Genomic DNA, 18,959 nt, shown 5'->3' on the forward strand with positions numbered 1-18,959 from the left:
CTCTGTCACAAAAAAAAAGTTATGGCTCTCAGAATATGGCGACACAAAATGTGCAGAGTGCGATCCAAAAGGGGAATAAGATCGGGCACCATTTATCAGTGCGACACAGGCCACAGAACTGCGGATTATTATTTATTTACCACATTATTATATCCTCTTATTATCTACTGATGTACTCCGCACAGTTTACATATGCCCCCAGATTATAAACTGAAATACCAGCAAAACCCCAAACAGAAAAATGAACAAGCAAAATCTGTGCTTTATAAGCCAAATGGCGCTCCCTCCATTCTGAACCCTTCAGTGTGCACAAACAGCAGTTTACATCCACTTATATGGCATCGCCATACCCGGGAGAACCCGCTTAACAGTTTATGATGTATTTGTCTTCAGGGGCACAATCTGGGTATAACATATTGTGCACTTAAATGGCATATCAGCGGAAAATCCACTGCACATTTTTCTAGTAAAAATAGTAGTATTGGGTCATACGCACTGCACCCTTTAATAAATGCCTTGAGGGGTATATTTTAAGAAATGGGGTCACTTCTTGGAAGTTTTTGCTTTACTATTTGACCTCAGAGTCCTGCAATTGGGGGCAAATGCTATGGAAAAATCACTAAAATAGACCTCAAATGCGCATGGTGCTCTTTCACTCCTTTAATCTAACACCAATCCAGCAAAATCTGCGCTCCTACAGACAAATGACGCTCCTTCTATTCAGAGCCCTGTCATGTGCCCAAACAGCTGTTTAGGGCCACATATGGGATATTGCTGTACTCAGGAGAAATTGAGTAAAAAATTGTGTGGTGTTTTTTTCTCCAATTACCCCTTGTAAAAATAAAACATTTAGAGCTAAAACAGCATTGTTTTGGGAAAAATTTAATTTGTCATTTTCACTGCCTAATTCTAATAAAATCTATGAAACAGCTGTGGGGTCAAACTATTCACTACCCCCCTAGTGAATGCCTTGAGGGTTTTATTTTCCAAAATGGAGTCACTTCTCAAGAGGTTTTTACGGTACTGGTACCTAAAGAATTCTGCAAATACGACATGCCACCTTTAAGCCAAACCAGCAAAATCTGCATGCCAAACGGTGCTCCTGCCATTCTGAGCCCTACCGTGTGTCCAAACAGCAGTTTATGACAACATATGGGGTATTATCGTATTTGAGAGAACTTGATTTACAAATGTTGGTGTTCTTTTTCTCTTTCATTCTTTGTGAAAATGAAAAAAAATCGGAGCTGAAACTACTTTTTGTGTGAAAAATGTTTCGATTTTAATTTCTATGACCTAATTTCAATAAATTCAGCAAAACACCTGTGGTGTTAAAATGCTTACTATGCCCTTAGATTAATTCCTTGGGAGTGTAGTCCCGAAATGGCGTCTTTTTGGGGATTTTTCCTATGTTTTGGCACCACAAGACCTCTTCAAACATGACATGGTGCCTAAAATATATTCTAATAAAAAGGAGGCCCCAAAATCTAGTAGGTGCTCCTTTGCTTCTGAGGCCTGTGCTTCAGTCCACCAGGGCCACATGTGGGACATTTTTAAAAGCTGCAGAATCTGAACAATAAATATTGAGCTGAGTTTCTCTGCTAAAACCGTCTGTGTTACAGAAATAAAATGGATTATAATGGAATTTCTTAAAAAAAAAATAATATATATATATTTGTAAATTTCACCTCCAAAATGTTAACTAGTAACTATTTTGTGTTGTATTACTATCTGTCTTACAAGCAGATACACTCAAATTTAGAAAAATCAAAAATTTTCAAAAATGTCTCTAAATGTAGGTGTTTTTCACAAATAAACACTAAAGGTATTGACCAAATTTTACTATTAACATAAAGTACAATGTGTCACGAGAAAAAATTCTCAGAATCGCTTGGATAAAAGAATAGCATTCCAAAGTTATTACCAGGTAAAGTGACACAGGTCAGATTTGAAAAATTGTGTCTGAGCCTTAAGGCCCAAACTAGGCTGCATCATTAATGGGTTAAAGTGGTTTTACATCTCATAAAGTGGGGGGAATACAATTAGGATATGTCATCACTTTCTGATCGTGGAGTTCTGACTGCCATGACTACTTGATGTTTAGTAAAGCCAATCCCTGTCTTTACAGTTTACCAAATAGGCCATCAATTGTCTTAGAAATGACCCAGATGAAGAGACTATGAAGGAATTCTTCAGTTCTCTTGACTATAAATGCAGCAGAGATTGTGGTATCCATAAAAATATAATGCAGCCATTTTTAATGAATACATATGGTTGTTGGCCTTCTACCCTCTCTGGTAGGCCTATGATATGTATAATTTACGCTGCATTCGTTCACATCAGGTATGACCGTCTTGTCTCAAGATGCCTAGATCGATTCTTACCACCTCTATTGTCTTTCCAGGACATGGTACATGAGGTAATGGCTGCCCACAGCTGTTCTGATGCCTATTACAAGCCGGTAGGGGAATTGTGAAGCAGTATGTATTCAGGATTGTAAGGAGTAAGAGGGCTGAGCACAGGAGATGCAGCATGTAGCGTGTTCTTACTGGTGCAGAGTCACATCCTCTAATGGGGGTCTTTAGGGTTTATTAAAATTCAAAACTAAAATTATATATTTTAAGATAATATAAATGATTTCCCCCATGTCACACAGACAGAAATGATCATTTATCACCTATAAAGAATTCATCAGAGAACGTTCCCATTAAATACTTCAATTTTATTATTTTCAATAAAAAAATATTCTATACAGTAAAGCAATTGATGAAAACACCCGGAAAAATTACAAATCACACTAAACTTTTCTAGAGGTACAAATCATACAATATCATCAAATTCATATTCCCAATGGTAAAGCCATACTGATATATGTAAATTATGGGTGTGGTCATAAAAGCAGCTCAAACCGGTTATAGCTATTGTGATGTCACAGAGCTTGGGTATAAACAATGATGTTGGTCACAGAGCTGTCACTATCAGTTGGATGTGACCGGTAAGTAATCTATCAATGCTACATCTGTACTTCACACTAATTAATTTGTTTTATTAGGAACATTGAATTATTCCATCTCTAGAAGATATTGTGTGACAGTGGTAGTAATATGGTATTAGTATTAGTGTGCAATTAAATTGCTCAAGTATCTTAGATTTGCAGGGTAAGTGGCCAAAATTTGAGCTCCCTTATTAGCATTATGTTTACCACTTGTAAAAGAGAAATTTCAATATGCTCATATTAGAGGATTGTATATTAGTGGACTATAATTCCTTATATTATTTAGGTTCACCAGAAATAATTAAAATTTAATTCAATTCTGAATTTTGATCAATTGATATAAAAATTATTAGTGGGGAATTGATACTGGTCTGGGGCTATTTATAATGGTTTGGGCTAGGCCCTTTATTTCCAGTGAATGGTAATGTAAAGACTATTTAGACCATTGCATGCTTCCGACTTTGTGAGACTAGTTTGGTAAAGACCCTTCCCTGTTTCTGTATGACGTTGCCCCTTTGCACAAAGCAAGGTCCATAAAGACATGGAGTGATAAGTTTGGTGTGGAGGAACTTGACACTCTGCACAGAGCCCTGACCCCAACATCAGAGCCTGAACTCACAAATGCTCTTTTAATTAAATGGGCAAAAATTCCAACAAACACGCTACAAAATCTTGTGGAAAGACTTGTCAGAAAATGTTATAGACACAAAAGGGGGCCCAACTTCATATTAACATCCATGGCTTTGTAATGGGAAGTACCACAAGCTTATAATGGTGTAAAGGGTCAGCTGTCCACATCTTTTGGCCACATAGTGTATTTTGGGCTTATGTATTGTGATGTAACAACTATTAAAAATAATGATAAATCCATATTGAAATATGCAAATTATGGGTGAGGTCATAAAAGCAGCTCACCCCGGGTATAGCTATTGTGATGTCACAGAGCGTGGGTGTATACTATGGTGCTGCCCACAGAGCTGTCACTCATCAGTTGGATGTGACCGGTAAGTACTCTATCAGCACTACGTCTCTAGATGAGTCTCATCTATCAGTTTCTTTATGAATATCTTAGGTACAATTCTGCTGTGTCTGCCATTTAAAGTTTAGTTTATATTTGGAATAGTTATATTAATATACTAAGAAGTTGCTAAATGGCAATATGGCGGCCTGTGACTTCTGCTCCAGAGACAGAATGCAGCTTGCAGACAAAAATTGCCATCTGTATTCTGCTGGTAAATTGATAAAGCAACCTCAAAGAAAGGGAATGTGAATGTCCTGCAGCCCTGAGAACTTATTATTGGAACCCTTCAGTTTATAACAGGAGTAATTCACGTAATAAATATTTACTAGGGAATTACTAATTATGCATTTGAGGTTTTCTATTTGTGTAAAATACACAATTATTATTAGTATTATTAATAATAACAATTACTAATATAAAAATGTTAGGGAAGTGATTTCTTAAGAACAGCCCTAACCCCGTAATCCTGTATCCTCAAAAGCAATTGTCATTTTTCATTAATATATATATAAAATGTAATAATGTCTATAACAAACTACAGAGGTTCTAAATTATAGTTAGCATCTCATATAAAAATTACATAAACCCCCGGAAATGTCATACCGTATGGTCAATTCAACAACCAATATATTGTTCCAAAATCCAAACCCCAAGCAATGTCATTCACAGGGGGTCCAAGCCCCAAGACCCCAAGCAATGTGATCTTCAAACACTTCTGATTGTCTAGATCCTGTACTTGGAATACCCCTTTTATAACTAATTTCTCCAGCTGGTTTCCTTTAAGTTTTCCCTAACTATTTCTTTTTCTGGTCATTCTAGATCTTGCTGTTGGATTGACACTGTTGGATTACTGTGTTGCTTTTACGGTCAGCGATTTGTCCTATTTTCAGAGAACTAGAGGTGATTAGTTAAATTCAATCTTTACTGTCGCCTGGTTTTCTACCACGGACATTGGTGCAGTTTTGCACCCGGGTTATTAACCAACCATGCCCTTTTGGAAAAAATCAAAAAAATATCATGTGTCTCAGATTCCTGATAATGGAAATCTGATGAAAGAGATACCAACTATGGAGGAACCTAACATCTTACTCCAGAAGTTTTCCAACATCAAAGATATGCCAGCCGAAAAATGCAGCGATCCAAGTCACAGCAAACCTTGTGACATTGGCTCAAAGAACGCCAAGAAGAGCGCAATCAGGAGCTTGGGCAGCAGCGCTGTGATTGGCGCTAAAGAACTGGATCGCTGTTTCCCAAATAGACGGCTGAGATTATATGTTGCCACCTGGAATATGGAGGGAAAGGTGAGAAGTACTGTACAATATCTATTGTGACCCATCAGTGCGTCTGATCTAAAGTTGGATAAATTGGGTCAGTAATCATGTCTCTTTAGTTTGTAGTTGGATATCACATAGACATATTATATCCTACCCTAGGCCCAAATTTTCTAAACATTTGGGCCAATCAATGTTGCTGCACACACTGCAAACTGTCAAAATAATAACCTATGTCTTTTGAATGGCAATGCGTCTGATCCTAAGATTGCAGCCCTGGCCATAGTCTATAAAGACTAAAATCCAATTCGATCAGATATAATTTTTTGTAGGTGATATAGAAGATGTCAGTTTGGTTGGTGCTCTGTGTATACATTATTAATATCTTCATATTTTGAGCAGGAGTTCCCACAAAATCTAGAGGATCTGCTGTTGCCATCAGATGACACCAAAGATATTTACGTAATTGGCGTTCAAGAAGGATGTCCAAACAGGTAAGTCTTCTCAGGTTGTCTTACATCAGTCTATGTCTGCAGATGGACTACAGGTCGACTGATTGAAATTCTCTCTTGACCTTCTACTTATTGTAGGATCGCTCCTTAGTTTTCCTATTTAGCCCCAGAGGTTATAATATTGATTATTTAATAGATGAGTTGAGTATTTTAATCTGGTGTCATTTATTAATATGTAAACTTGAAATTGTGTCTTCTTGTAGACGGGAATGGGAGATAAAATTACAGGAGACGCTTGGTCCGCACTACGTGCTATACCATTCATCCGGGCTCGGAGTCCTGTATCTCACCATCTTTATTCGACGGGAACTGATCTGGTTCTGCTCAGGTAAGATTCACTTTCTAACATTTACATAATAAGTTCTAATTGAAGTCATTAGTTGGAACTTCTTATTTAGTCATTAGAACTAGATGCCTGAGATCTCGATTCTCAGATTCTTGGCTATGGAGTATTGGAGATCTTGGAGATCAATCCACAGCTACAAAGTGTGAAATGTTGTTGTAGTAATATCTCCAGAGTTTTAGAGGAATCTATCTCTGTTTCATTGTTGCATGTTGTACTATTAACCACTGAACCTTCTTCTTGTGTTTCATTTCTTATACAGAGGTAGAGCACACCCATGTAACAACCAGGCTATTCCACCATGTCAAAACTAAAGGAGCCTTGGGTGTTGCCTTCACCGTCTTTGGAACATCTTTCCTTTTTATTAATTCCCATATGAGATGTAAGTATGTCTATTATTAATATATGATTATGTACAGTGTTATTGTGTATAAAAATATCTGCTGTTTAATAATAATAAGCTGGAATATATGAGATGACATGAAAAGATCTGTACTATTGATGTTTTGGTGTAAAATTAAAAGTTCTTCCTCATTTGGTCAAACTTCTTCTAATCCATCAAACTTATTCTATATAATGAGAGAATAATACTGGAAGGATAAACGGCCTAATGTCCTCTACAGACTGCTATAGAAATACATTATCCTCTGTCATGAAAATGATTGTGTCTTAGATTTACAGTAACAGAAATATCAGTATGTGTGGTGTACAGAGTGCAGACCCAAATCATGGAACTCCACCAGTCTCATCTTCTAAAATGTCAATAGAAATCCAATTAATATAAATACTATTTGTAAAAAATTGATTGTTGAGGGAACATTCAGACTACACAGCCCAAGAAGTAGATACGATACCTAGATAATATAAGATAAAGAAACCTATTGTCAAAGAAAACTTAAATATGGTGGTTGTCCTAAATTCCAGGAGGTCACATTTACTGATATGTATATTTTTGTTGGCAGTTGGGGCAGTCTACAAGAGGATCCAGGACTATAAAACTATCACCGAGGGTCTCCGTCTGCCTCAAATTATTCCGGAAAGAATCAACTCCAATGCCTGTGAGTATTACATATGTGGTTGAACCTATCGATTCCTTTATCTCTCTATTTATCTCCATTGACTCTAATGCAGTCACGTGGTCTAATTGTGTCCTGTGTTTATCTCATTCTACAGTGGACGTCACCAGCCGCTTTGATCGAGTTTTTTGGTTTGGGGACCTCAATTTTCAACTGAAAGAGGACAGAAAAAACGTGGAATCTCTTCTGAAGAACATTAAAGGAAGAGATATGTCCAGTCTCCTCAAACACGACCATCTGAATGAAGCCAAGAACAACGGTACATTTACTAGTAGACAGATCTCTATCACTCCTCAGCCTCTATTATTACCACATACACCTCGACAGATCAATACAAATCACTGTCATGATGGTTCATATGTTCTCCACATTCTTATATAGCCCTACATCTCTTGCACATGTTTTTAATACTGACATGTTTTTTTTTCTTTTAATTTAAGGGTCCATATTTGTAGGGTTTAAGGAGCACACCATAGAATTCCTTCCTACATATAAGTTCGACATTGGCACAGACACCTACGATACATCAGAAAAGCAGAGAGTCCCATCATATACGGTAAGATATCTTATTTCCAGGTCTACAGAGCTAAAGAAAGAATACATTTCATGATTAGATTTTCATATAATAAATCCCCTCGCCCAAGGTAATGAATTGTTATTATAGATGGAGGAATAATTCTTAAGAACAAAGCATCCAGTCCATTTTACTTGTAGTGAGTTTGTCATCGTCTCCCAGTGTAATATGTCTTCGCCTTTCATGGCTCAAAGATACTTATTTCATTAAATCTGAGTGACCAAGTCAAACCTTAAATGCAAGAAAGTCTCAAAATTTATATTACTTAAATAAAATAGGCCGAAATGTTCAGTCTATGATGCTATGAGGTTTATAAATAAATTATAATATGATTGCACTGATGATATTTGTTATTTTTATGACCTCTACAGGACAGGGTGTTGTTTAAAAGCCAATACGAGGGAGATGTGCGAGTCCTGAAATACGACTCTTGCCCTGTTTTGAAGACCTCAGACCACCGACCCGTTTTTGGTATCTTTGAAGTAAAGCTCAGACCTGGTTCAGATAAGTAAGTCATGATTTCCTCCATGTTGTTGGTATGATTCTTTCAGTAGCCGCCATTACTACATGGGCCTTATAGCCAGAGCTCACACTTTGGGGTAGGTGGCTGTATACCTGGGTGACAGTACTGGAGTAATCTAGGATGTGAAACTAAACAATTATTGTGTGGTTACCTGCTAACATTATCATATGTCTTACATCAATATATTTCTCATTCCAGCATCCCATTGGCTGGTGGACGCTTTGACCGCAAGATCTATTTGAAGGGCATTAGGAGGTTAGGACAAAAAAAGTAGCTGCGTCTGTTCATGTCCTTACAGCACATAAGGTGAGAGCATTGTACTTGTGTATTATGTTTGCTGTGAGAATGTTCTTCCATCTCTTAAGTCTTCCTCTGTATCAGTAATTTATTTTATCAACCAACATAAAGAAATTGTAAATAAGTCATTCTATCTTCTAGTTCAATTTTCTTGTATTCAGATATTTATTTAATTTCTAAATGAAGGTTATGGGTTTTAGAAGAAAACTGTAAGCATGTATGTAGTATAATAGATTGGTGGGAATTCAGTAAGACTGACGTTTCATACACCGGTCTTAATATAAAAAAAACTTGGAGGAAAATCTGCCTAATTTATTAAAAGGCCCACACCTTAATAACTAATAATCCATGTTATTATGATAAATGTGTCGGCCTTTGGTGGCTCTGCTGCTTCAGCTACTCTCTGTCCACTTTTTTAGAAAAGTGCCGTAAGCGGCAGAAACTTCATGATAGATACAAGGAACATTGTTATTGATGTAAGACATTACTTGGCATCTTGCAGGACTCCTAAGGAACATTTACCATCTCAGGTGCATAAAACAATGATTCCACCTTTGTGAACATCAGAAAGTTCCTGTAACATCCTGAACAGCGCAGCTTTAGATCAAACCCATCGCTTGGATCAATCATCTTCAAGGTTTGTAGTGTAACCCCTAGGATCAAATAGGAAAATCCACAATAAAACCTCTTCTAGATTTTGTGACTGCCAAGAAACACACATTAGTAGAGCATTAATAGCAAATATTTCTCTTGCAGCATAAACATCAATTCCGCAGTATATCTGGCGAGAACTGCGCTCCCTGTGACCGGAGGAGCCGCCATCATTGCTGATAGAAAGGTAAGTTCCTCTAGATATGTCCCCTCTATATTTGGTAAGCAGCCTGAATGATGAATATTTAATAGGATTGTGTGCTTCTCCCCCCAGAAAAAGTCAGCAGATACAAACAGACCATCAACATCAATGCCAATAAAAACCGAGGGCAGAATCTGCCATCTTACAAGTATTCCAATGACGAGACTTAAAATTTTCTACATCTGTCACAGAAGAGACATCAGTGTGGTTACCTGTGCATCAATGTCACCCATAAGACCAGGCCCAGAACAGGAGAACATGTCATCTCTTCCTGTGTCTCTGGAATACAGATTTCCCACCACTTACTGATACTACAGTATATACTGTGACATCTTCCATTGTTTTTGCTGGATCTTGTATAACATCATCTTTACCATTATATATTTTGATCCACATAAACCTTAAATAAATCTTTAACATCAATTCATAAGTGTGACTGGTATTTATTAGTGTGTTCAGTGCCCGGCTACAACTTACCACAGTGTATACAATTCACTTATCCGACCCTTCACAGCGCTATTTGTGTGACATCGCGTTTAATCCAGTTGTAGGTGACAGGACATTGTATCATATGTACACAATACAGAGAGTATGGAACGTGCCGCCATATGTACTGGATTTGATCCTGTGTTGGACAAAAAGTGACAGGAGATGTAAAATATTGATATATTTGATAGTTGTTTAAATTTCAGTTCCATAAAATTTAATGTTGGGCTCTCTTTACAAGCGGAGACAATCACATTAAGCAGGGAAGCCGCTAGGGTGACACAATCCCCACAGATCTCAGATTGGACAAACGGGCATGGTGAGAGCTGCCAGTTGAGATTGCCAGTTAGGGCAGAAGTTACAAAGTGACTGATCAACCAAAAATACTTTGTATTGCTAGCCTGAATGGCGTATCGCTAGCTCAGCATTTCATATGAGAACAAAGACCCTCTGCAGCACAAGTTTAAGTTGAGACTGAGCCATAGCAAACACATTGTCCCATTCTCACAAGTTAAATCAGAAACCGCCAAGTATAGAGCCTATTTATTAGTGAAACCGTCAAGCTTATGTACTAAATATTATAACCGTGAAGACTGTGCCTCTGTTGGAGTAAAGTTCTGTTCAGCATCTAAACCTGTGTCGTCTGAAGTTCTTGCTGTGCAATTTCCTCTGCGGGGCAGTAACCATCCTAAACCCCCTCCCACCTGTTACATTTGTCCATACTAAAGTCCATTACTCCATTGAAGCCGCCAATTAGTAGCAGTGGATTATCTGCAAGGGCTTTTTATCAATAAACTCCTGTACCACACCCAAGACATAAGGATTAAAGGGTGGCGGTAAATAAATTGAGACAATGATACATTGAAGATTTTGTATTGTACAGTCCAGGAGCACAAACGTTTCTTCTTTTTCTTCCCAATATGTATGGCAGGTTAATTTGCAGTTAGGGTATGTTCACACGCAAACTCAAAAACGTCTGAAAATACGGAGCTGTTTTCAAGGGAAAACAGCTCCTGATTTTCAAACGTTTTTTAAGCCACTTGTGATTTTCGCTGCGTTTTTCGCAGCGTTTTTTACGGCCGTATTTGGAGCTGTTTTCAATAGAGTCTATGTAAATGGCTCCAAAAACGTCCCAAGAAGTGACCTGCACTTCTTTTTCGCTGCCGTTTTTTTACGCGGCCGTTTTTCAAAACGGATGCGTTAAAAAAAACGGCCTGTCGGAACAGAACGCCGTTTTTCCTATTGAAATAAATGGGCAGATGTTTGAAGAAGAGGACTTACTCCTAAAGCGAAGCAGGGATGAGTTAATGCTCCGTCCAACAAACAAAAGAAGCTGGTGTGCCACCCATGCCGCATTGCGCCATTATTTGTGTAATGTTTGAAAGAGATTGTGCCTCTTTTTTGTAGAGTAGTGTTTACATCCCGTTGTGGATGTTTATATACCACTGGTCAGTAAAGAATTTGTTGTTTGCATTACTTGGGTCTACTGTATTTTATTGCTTGCGACTAACCCTGCGGTCCTTGCCGGTACTTGGCCTTACATAGGGATACATTCTATAGACAAGGTGAATGCTAACACTCAATTGCTATTTAGGCTAGGACTTCACAGAAACGGATTGATTTTAATTGATCTTATTTTTAAATTCTATTACTTATTTAAGGGTTGCATGCAACTCAATGTATAGCTTTGTACTGCGGCTGTTGATTTGTAGCAAAAATCAATTAGTTGCATGCCAATGCGTTTCCATGATGGCCTTATTTTCACATTTCCAGGAAAAATAACAGAAGACCATCCCAACACAGAGTTCTGAGTAAAGATGCTCCATATCAGGAGAACTGACAGGTCCGTCTTAAAATGGGTAAATCACAGGTGACGTCTTTTCTGATTGTAGACTTTCTCTTTCCATTTTATCTCAACCCAGCCAGGACCGCTATGATGACTTCTCCTGACATAACATTACAGAGTTTGCTGCTGAGATATCTTTAGTTCTTCCCTTCTGCAGCCATCTTCAGCTTCTAGAGCAACGTAAAGAATTCAGACCACAAAATAGACCCCTTAATTCATGCAGACCCCAGACCAGACCACCAAATAAATTTAGACACCAGCCTAAACCCCTATATAAATTCAGACCCTAGACCAGACCCCAGAACAGACCCAATTAACTGCAGACCCCAGGCAAGACTCCAAAATGTAAACCCCAAAACAGAGTAAATAAAATGAATGCAGACCCTAGACCAGAAATCTAAATAATGTCAGACCTCAGACCAGACCCCTCAATTAATTGCAGACGACAGACCAGACCGCTAAATTCAGACCCCAAACCAGAGTAAAGAAAATGGATTTAGATACCTGACCAAGACCTCTAAATAAATTCAAATCCCAGAACAGACCCTTAAATTCATGCAGATCCCAGATAAATGAGTTGGTCGATTGCAAGCAGCTTGTAATGAGGGCGAGCCGTATAACCTCCATTTCCAGCTTATAAACTGATTATGTTATTAAATTGGTTGCCTGTTTCTTTATATTAACTGTTTAGGTGCTCACTGTTAATGTATATTTGTGTATCTGTTGTGTTTCACTGTATAGAAGGTTTTGTCTTACAGGTTGGCAGGAGGACAGGCCGCAGTTCCCAGTGGCACTGTCTTATGTGCGGTGCTGTCACTGTACATAGCAATGAGAGGCTGCTGGACAGTGATAGGGGAGGTACAGGGGGTTTGGAAAGAAAGAGCCTGGTGCTGGCTGGGATCAGAGTGTAATGGCAGTGATGCGCTGCGCCACCATGAAGTCAGGTGAGACGGTGAGAGTCAATAACAAAGCAGAAAATAAGCTAACAAAATGACCTCTTATGGTCTGTAGGCTGATAGAGAAGGCCTATCCTACGTAGGGGTAGGCCTATAAGTGTAGGCTGTCACTGAAACATGCGTGGCTGAAGAGTACCGTCAGCCTAGAGTGGTTCGCTCTGAGGAGTCTACTGGGGCTGTGAGAATAGTCAGCCTGGCATGGGAACCAGTGGTCAGTAGAGCAGTACTGTGCTCAAACCCAGGAGAGGCTGTAACTAGGTCCTGATTAGGATAAAGAACGTTCCATGTATTAGAGGGCCGCTTAGATAGCTGCAGTGATGAATGATTGCCCTGCAGGCCTGAGATGTGGCCTAGTAGTACACTCCTGAATTGTACTGGACAGGGTGCAGTAGTCACTACGACGAGTGGTGTGGTAGGAGCCCTTCAGCATCAGGACCCTAGTAAGAGTGCATAGGAGCAGATATTTAATATAGTAAAAAGTATTAGAACTTATAAAACCCACTGTGTCAGTTGTATCGGGGCAGCCCCCTTCATCAGGAATACTATGTTTCACAGCATTGAAACAATTTAAATGTCTCTATATTATATAAACAAACCTTTCTACGTTTACTCACGCAATACCGGAAGTGACGTTCCGAACTCTAAGGCCCTGTTCACACAGAGTTTTTTTGCAGGCAGAAAAATTTTGAGGCAGACTTTGACCTGCCTGCGATTTGCGCAGCATTTACCATTGCGTTTTTCGCCCGTGGCCACTGCGCGCCGCGTGCAAAAAACACTGTAAAAAACACTTTCTCTGCCTCTCATTGATTTCAATGGGAGGTCAGAGGCGGAACTGCGGGCCGCTAAAAGCTGCTGTAGAAAAGAAACGCCTCCGCCTTCCATTGAAATTAATAGAAGATAGTTTCGGCCGTTTTTTGGTGCTGATTCCAATGCGGTTTCCGTGTCAAAATCAGCGTAAAAAAACGCAGTGTGATCTGGGCCTAAATCTCTTTATACTTCCTATAATGGACATATCTCTCTATGGCAGATGTTTCGGAAGAGGTTCTTTCTCGCTCTTTTACCCTTTCTATTCCTCTAAGGCTGGGTTCACACGACCTATCTTCAGACGTAAACGAGGCGTATTATGCCTTGTTTTACGTCTGAAAATACGGCTCCAATACGTCGGCAAACATCTGCCCATTCATTTGAATGGGTTTGCCGACGTACTGTGCAGACAACCTGTAATTTACGCGTCGTCGTTTGACAGCTGTCAAAAGACGACGCGTAAAATGACAGCCTCGTCAAAAGAAGTGCAGGAGACTTCTTGGGATGTTTTTGGAGCCGTTTTCTCATAGACTCTATATAAACAGCTCAAAAAACGGCCGAAAAAACGGCACGAAAACGCCGCCAAAACGGCGCGGAAAACGCAGCGAAAAACGTGAGTTGCTCAAAAAACGTCTGAAAATCAGGTGCTGTTTTCCCTTGAAAACAGCTCCGTATTTTCAGACGTTTTTGGCTCAGCGTGTGAACATACCCTAAGGGTATGTGCACACACACTAATTACGTCCGTAATTGACGGACGTAATTCGGCCGCAAGTACCGGACCGAACACAGTGCAGGGAGCCGGGCTCCTAGCATCATACTTATGTACGATGCTAGGAGTCCCTGCCTCGCTGCAGGACAACTGTTCCGTACTGTAATCATGTTTTCAGTACGGGACAGTCGTCCTGCAGAGAGGCAGGGACTCCTAGCATCGTACATAACTATGATTCTAGGAGCCCGGCCCCCTGCAGTGTGTTCGGTCCGGGTCTTCCGGCCGAAATACGTCCGTCAATTACGGACGTAATTAGTGTGTGTGCACATACCCTTATACTTCATCCCAATTACATTATTTAATACAGGGAATTTCTTTTATTTCTTTTTCCATGCAAAAATACATATATTAATAAAATAGGATAAAAACAACCAATATGAATCTATGGGGAATAGTAAAGACTCATTTAAGAAGGGAAGAAGTAGGATCCAGCGCTGAGTCGAGTTTAAAATGGATTTTCTGTTCCAAGTTTATTGGAATGGGTTAAAAGGAAGTCCAGTTGTATGTAGTCCTGGGTGTGTAAGAAGTGGAGGTAAGTGTCCTCCGGGCCTACGCGTTTCGGACCACTGCCGCGTCCTTAAACTTGGCTGTAGTGATTTTGAATATCGCGCGCTGTCAGATTTTATACTGAGTCAGTGAGATCAGCTGATTGTTAATTGCGTGTTATCGTCTGTGTTGCGTTGGACCGCAAGCCGGAAATGGTCATCAGGTCCCGTATTGTGATCATAAAACTTACATGTAAGTATTGATATTGTTAAAGGAATTTCTTTACCTAGATTAAATAGTCTGTACAGTGTATTTGTCCGTATCTATGACATATTCTGCTGTTAATTTGTGTTTATATTTTGATTTGTTTTGACGTTTCAGATTTCTATTGAGGGTATCAGACAGCGACGGTGGCCGGCTTAGTTGATTACCCGAGCCTGATGTGTCTCCCAAGAAACATCATAAACGTTCATGTTTGAAGGTAAGTAATATAAAATGATGAACACTGATCGTATAACAAAGGTTATGTATATACACTGTAGTTATATGGAAACTGAGGGTGTTTCGATAGAGCCCTTGTTGGAATATCAAAAAATATGGAAATGACTGTTGGGACTGAATTGTGGCAGCTGCGAATATTTTGATATGGGTATGTGTGATGACTGTCGGTATATTAATATGTGGCAACGCGCTCTATGTATGGGATGAGGATCTCGTGGGGAAAGTGCAGGTAGGACACAACTGAATCTCTTGGGGGATTCGGAAACATGTGGTGGGACAAACGAGACTGGGTAATGTGTGAGTTAAAATGTGTACATGACAAAAAGCAAATATTATGCATGCAACACTTGATAGGTTTGTATACCTTGGATGATATTATATGATTGGTTGGATCATGTTAATTTATGTGCCATAACTAGGTCATGCGTTTTACTCATGTGAAGCTGATAATGCTGTTTATGATTAACTACTTAGTATTGATACATTAATTCTTTTCTTAAGTTTAAGCCTTTTGGATATCTTGTGTTTAATCTGTAAATCCAGTAGGCTTCCCTGAGATGGGTTTTGTGTTTTATATCACCTCCCCGTTTGCAGGGATGAATCTTTTCAATAGCATAACAGCGAAAGGATTTGGTTGATCTATTGTGTTGGGAAATAAAGTGTTTAGATGCATTTGATATATTCAAGATATTTTCGTTTCTCACGTAGCTGAGGTGTTCCAGAATTCTTATTTTAAATTTCCGATTGGTGCAGCCTACGTATTTCAGGTTACATTCTATGCACTCGATGATGTAAATAACAGATTCGGAATTGCAGTTGATGTAATTTTGTATATTAAAGTTGTCGACTTGTGTAGAGTCACTAAAGGTTTTAGTGGTCTGGACGTGGGAGCAAACTTTGCAGGGATGCTGGCCACACTTGTAGAAACCTATGGTCTCTAACCACGTTGTTTTTGTTTTCTCATTGGCAGTGAATAAGGATGGAGACAAAGCATTGCCTAGAGAGGAGGCTTTCCTTGCCACTATTCTGCAACCTCCAGCCAACACCGTGCGCAAAGTGTCATCCTCCATGAGGATAGGTAAGTAGTTGGTTACTATTTTTTTGATTTGCGTAAACTGATTGCTCTGTTGTAAAATCAACGTAGGTTGGTTGTCAGTGGATTGGGTATTATGTAATGTGTCTGCTGTTCTGTTATGGTGACCCAGAAGTTGAGTTCTAGATTTCTACCATTATATATTTTGATCCACAAAAACCTTAAATAAATCTTTAACATCAATCCATAAGTGTGACTGGTATTAATTAGTGTGTTCAGTGCCCGGCTACAACTTACCACAGTGTATACAATTCACTTATCCGACCCTTCACAGCGCTATTTGTGTGACATCGCGTTTAATCCAGTGGTAGGTGACAGGACATTGTATCATTTGTACACAATACAGAGAGTATGGAACGTGCCGCCATATGTACTGGATTAGATCCTGTGTTGGACAAAAAGTGACAGGAGATGTAAAATATTGATATATTTGATAGTTGTTTAAATTTCAGTTCCATAAAATGTAATGTTGGGCTCTCTTTACAAGCAGAGACAATCACATTAAGCAGGGAAGCCTCTAGGGTGACACAATCCAAAACAGATCTCAGATTGGACAAACGGGCAGGATGAGAGCTGCCAGTTGAGATTGCCAGTTAGGGCAGAAGTTACAAAGTGACTGATCAACCAAAAATACTTTGTATTGCTAGCCTGAATGGCGTATTGCTAGCTCAGCATTTCATATGAGAACAAATACGTTCTGCAGCACAAGTTTAAGTTGAGACTGAACCATAGCAAACACATTGTCCCATTCTCACAAGTTAAATCAGAAACCGCCAAGTATAGAGCCTATTTATTAGTGAAACCGTCAAGCTTATGTACTAAATATTATAACCGTGAAGACTGTGCCTCTGTTGGAGTAAAGTTCTGTTCAGCATCTTATACCTGTGTCGTCTGAAGTTCTTGCTGTGCAATTTCCTTTGCGGGGCAGTAACCATCCTAAACCCCCTCCCACCTGTTACATTTGTACATACTAAAGTCCATTACTCCATTGAAGTCGCCAATTAGTAGCAGTGGATAATCTGCAAGGGCTTTTTATCAATAAACTCCTGTACCACACCCAAGACATAAGGATTAAAGGGTGGCGGTAAATAAATTGAGACAATGATACATTGAATATTTTGTATTGTACAGTCCAGGAGCACAAACTTTCCTTCTTTTTCTTCCCAATATGTATGGCAGGTTAATTTGCAGTTAGGGTATGTTCACACGCAAACTCAAAAACGTCTGAAAATACGGAGCTGTTTTCAAGGGAAAACAGCTCCTGATTTTCAAAAGTTTTTTAAGCCACTTGCGATTTTCGCTGCGTTTTTCGCTGCGTTTTTTACGGCTGTATTTGGAGCTGTTTTCAATAGAGTCTATGTAAATGGCTCCAAAAACGTCCCAAGAAGTGACCTGCACTTCTTTTTCGCTGCCGTTTTTAAAAAAAACAGCCTGTCGGAACAGAACGCCGTTTTTCCTATTGAAATAAATGGGCAGATGTTTGAAGAAGAGGACTTACTCCTAAAGCGAAGCAGGGATGAGTTAATGCTCCGTCCAACAAACAAAAGAAGCTGGTGTGCCACCCATGCCGCATTGCGCCATTATTTGTGTAATGTTTGAAAGAGATTGTGCCTCTTTTTTGTAGAGTAGTGTTTTCATCCCCTTGTGGATGTTTATACACCACTGGTCAGTAAAGAATTTGTTGTTTGCATTACTTGGGTCTACTGTATTTTATTGCTTGCGACTAACCCTGCGGTCCTTGCCGGTACTTGGCCTCACATAGGGATACATTCTATAGACAAGGTGAATGCTAACACTCAATTGCTATTTAGGCTAGGACTTCACAGAGACTGATTGATTTTAATTGATCTTATTTTTAAATTCTATTACTTATTTAACCCCTTCCCTCTTTAGCCACTTTTGACCTTCCTGACCGGGCCTCATTTTTCAAATCTGACATGTGTCAATTTATGTGGTAATAACTCCGGAATGCTTTTACCTATCCAAGCGATTCTGAGATTGTTTTCTCGTGATACATTGGACTTTAAGTTACTGGCAAAATTTGCTCGATATGTTCAGTATTTAATTGTGAAAAACACCAAAATTTAGCGAAAAATTGCAAAAATTAGCATTTTTCCCAATTTAAATGTATCTGCTTGTAAGACAGGCAGTTATACCACACAAAATTGTTGCTAATTAACATCCCCCATATGTCTACTTTAGATTGGCATAGTTTCTTGAACATCCTTTTATTTTTCTATGACATCACAAGGCTTAGAACTTTAGCAGCAATTTCTCACATTTTCAAGAAAATTTCAAAAGGCCATTTTTACAGGGGCCAGTTCAGTTGTGAAGTGGTTTTGAGGGCCTTATATATTAGAAACCCCCAAAAAGTAACCCCATTTTAAAAACTTCACCCCTCAAAGTATTCAAAACAGCATTTAGAAAATGTCTTAACCCTTTACACATGTCACAGGAATTAAAGCAAAGTAGAGGTGAAATTTACAAATGTCATATTTTTTTGCAGAAATAAATTTATAGTAAAATTTTTTTTATAACGCAGAAGGTTTTACCAGA

The 18,959-nt window shown here is 39.0% G+C and overlaps 1 protein-coding gene across 1 annotated transcript in view; it reads right to left on the reverse strand.

The window, feature by feature from the left end:
* The window catches only part of LOC142656977 (uncharacterized), a 29,488-nt gene extending 14,206 nt beyond the window's left edge, over positions 1–15,282 (reverse strand). Inside the window, exon 1 of the mRNA XM_075832028.1 lies at positions 15,241–15,282. Coding sequence (XP_075688143.1) covers positions 15,241–15,282 — 42 coding nt within the window. The remainder of the gene's footprint in view (positions 1–15,240) is intronic.
* Positions 15,283–18,959: the final 3,677 nt, after the last annotated feature.

This window comes from Rhinoderma darwinii, chromosome 7 (genome assembly GCF_050947455.1).
Source record: "Rhinoderma darwinii isolate aRhiDar2 chromosome 7, aRhiDar2.hap1, whole genome shotgun sequence".
In the NCBI taxonomy this organism is placed as follows: domain Eukaryota; kingdom Metazoa; phylum Chordata; class Amphibia; order Anura; family Rhinodermatidae; genus Rhinoderma; species Rhinoderma darwinii.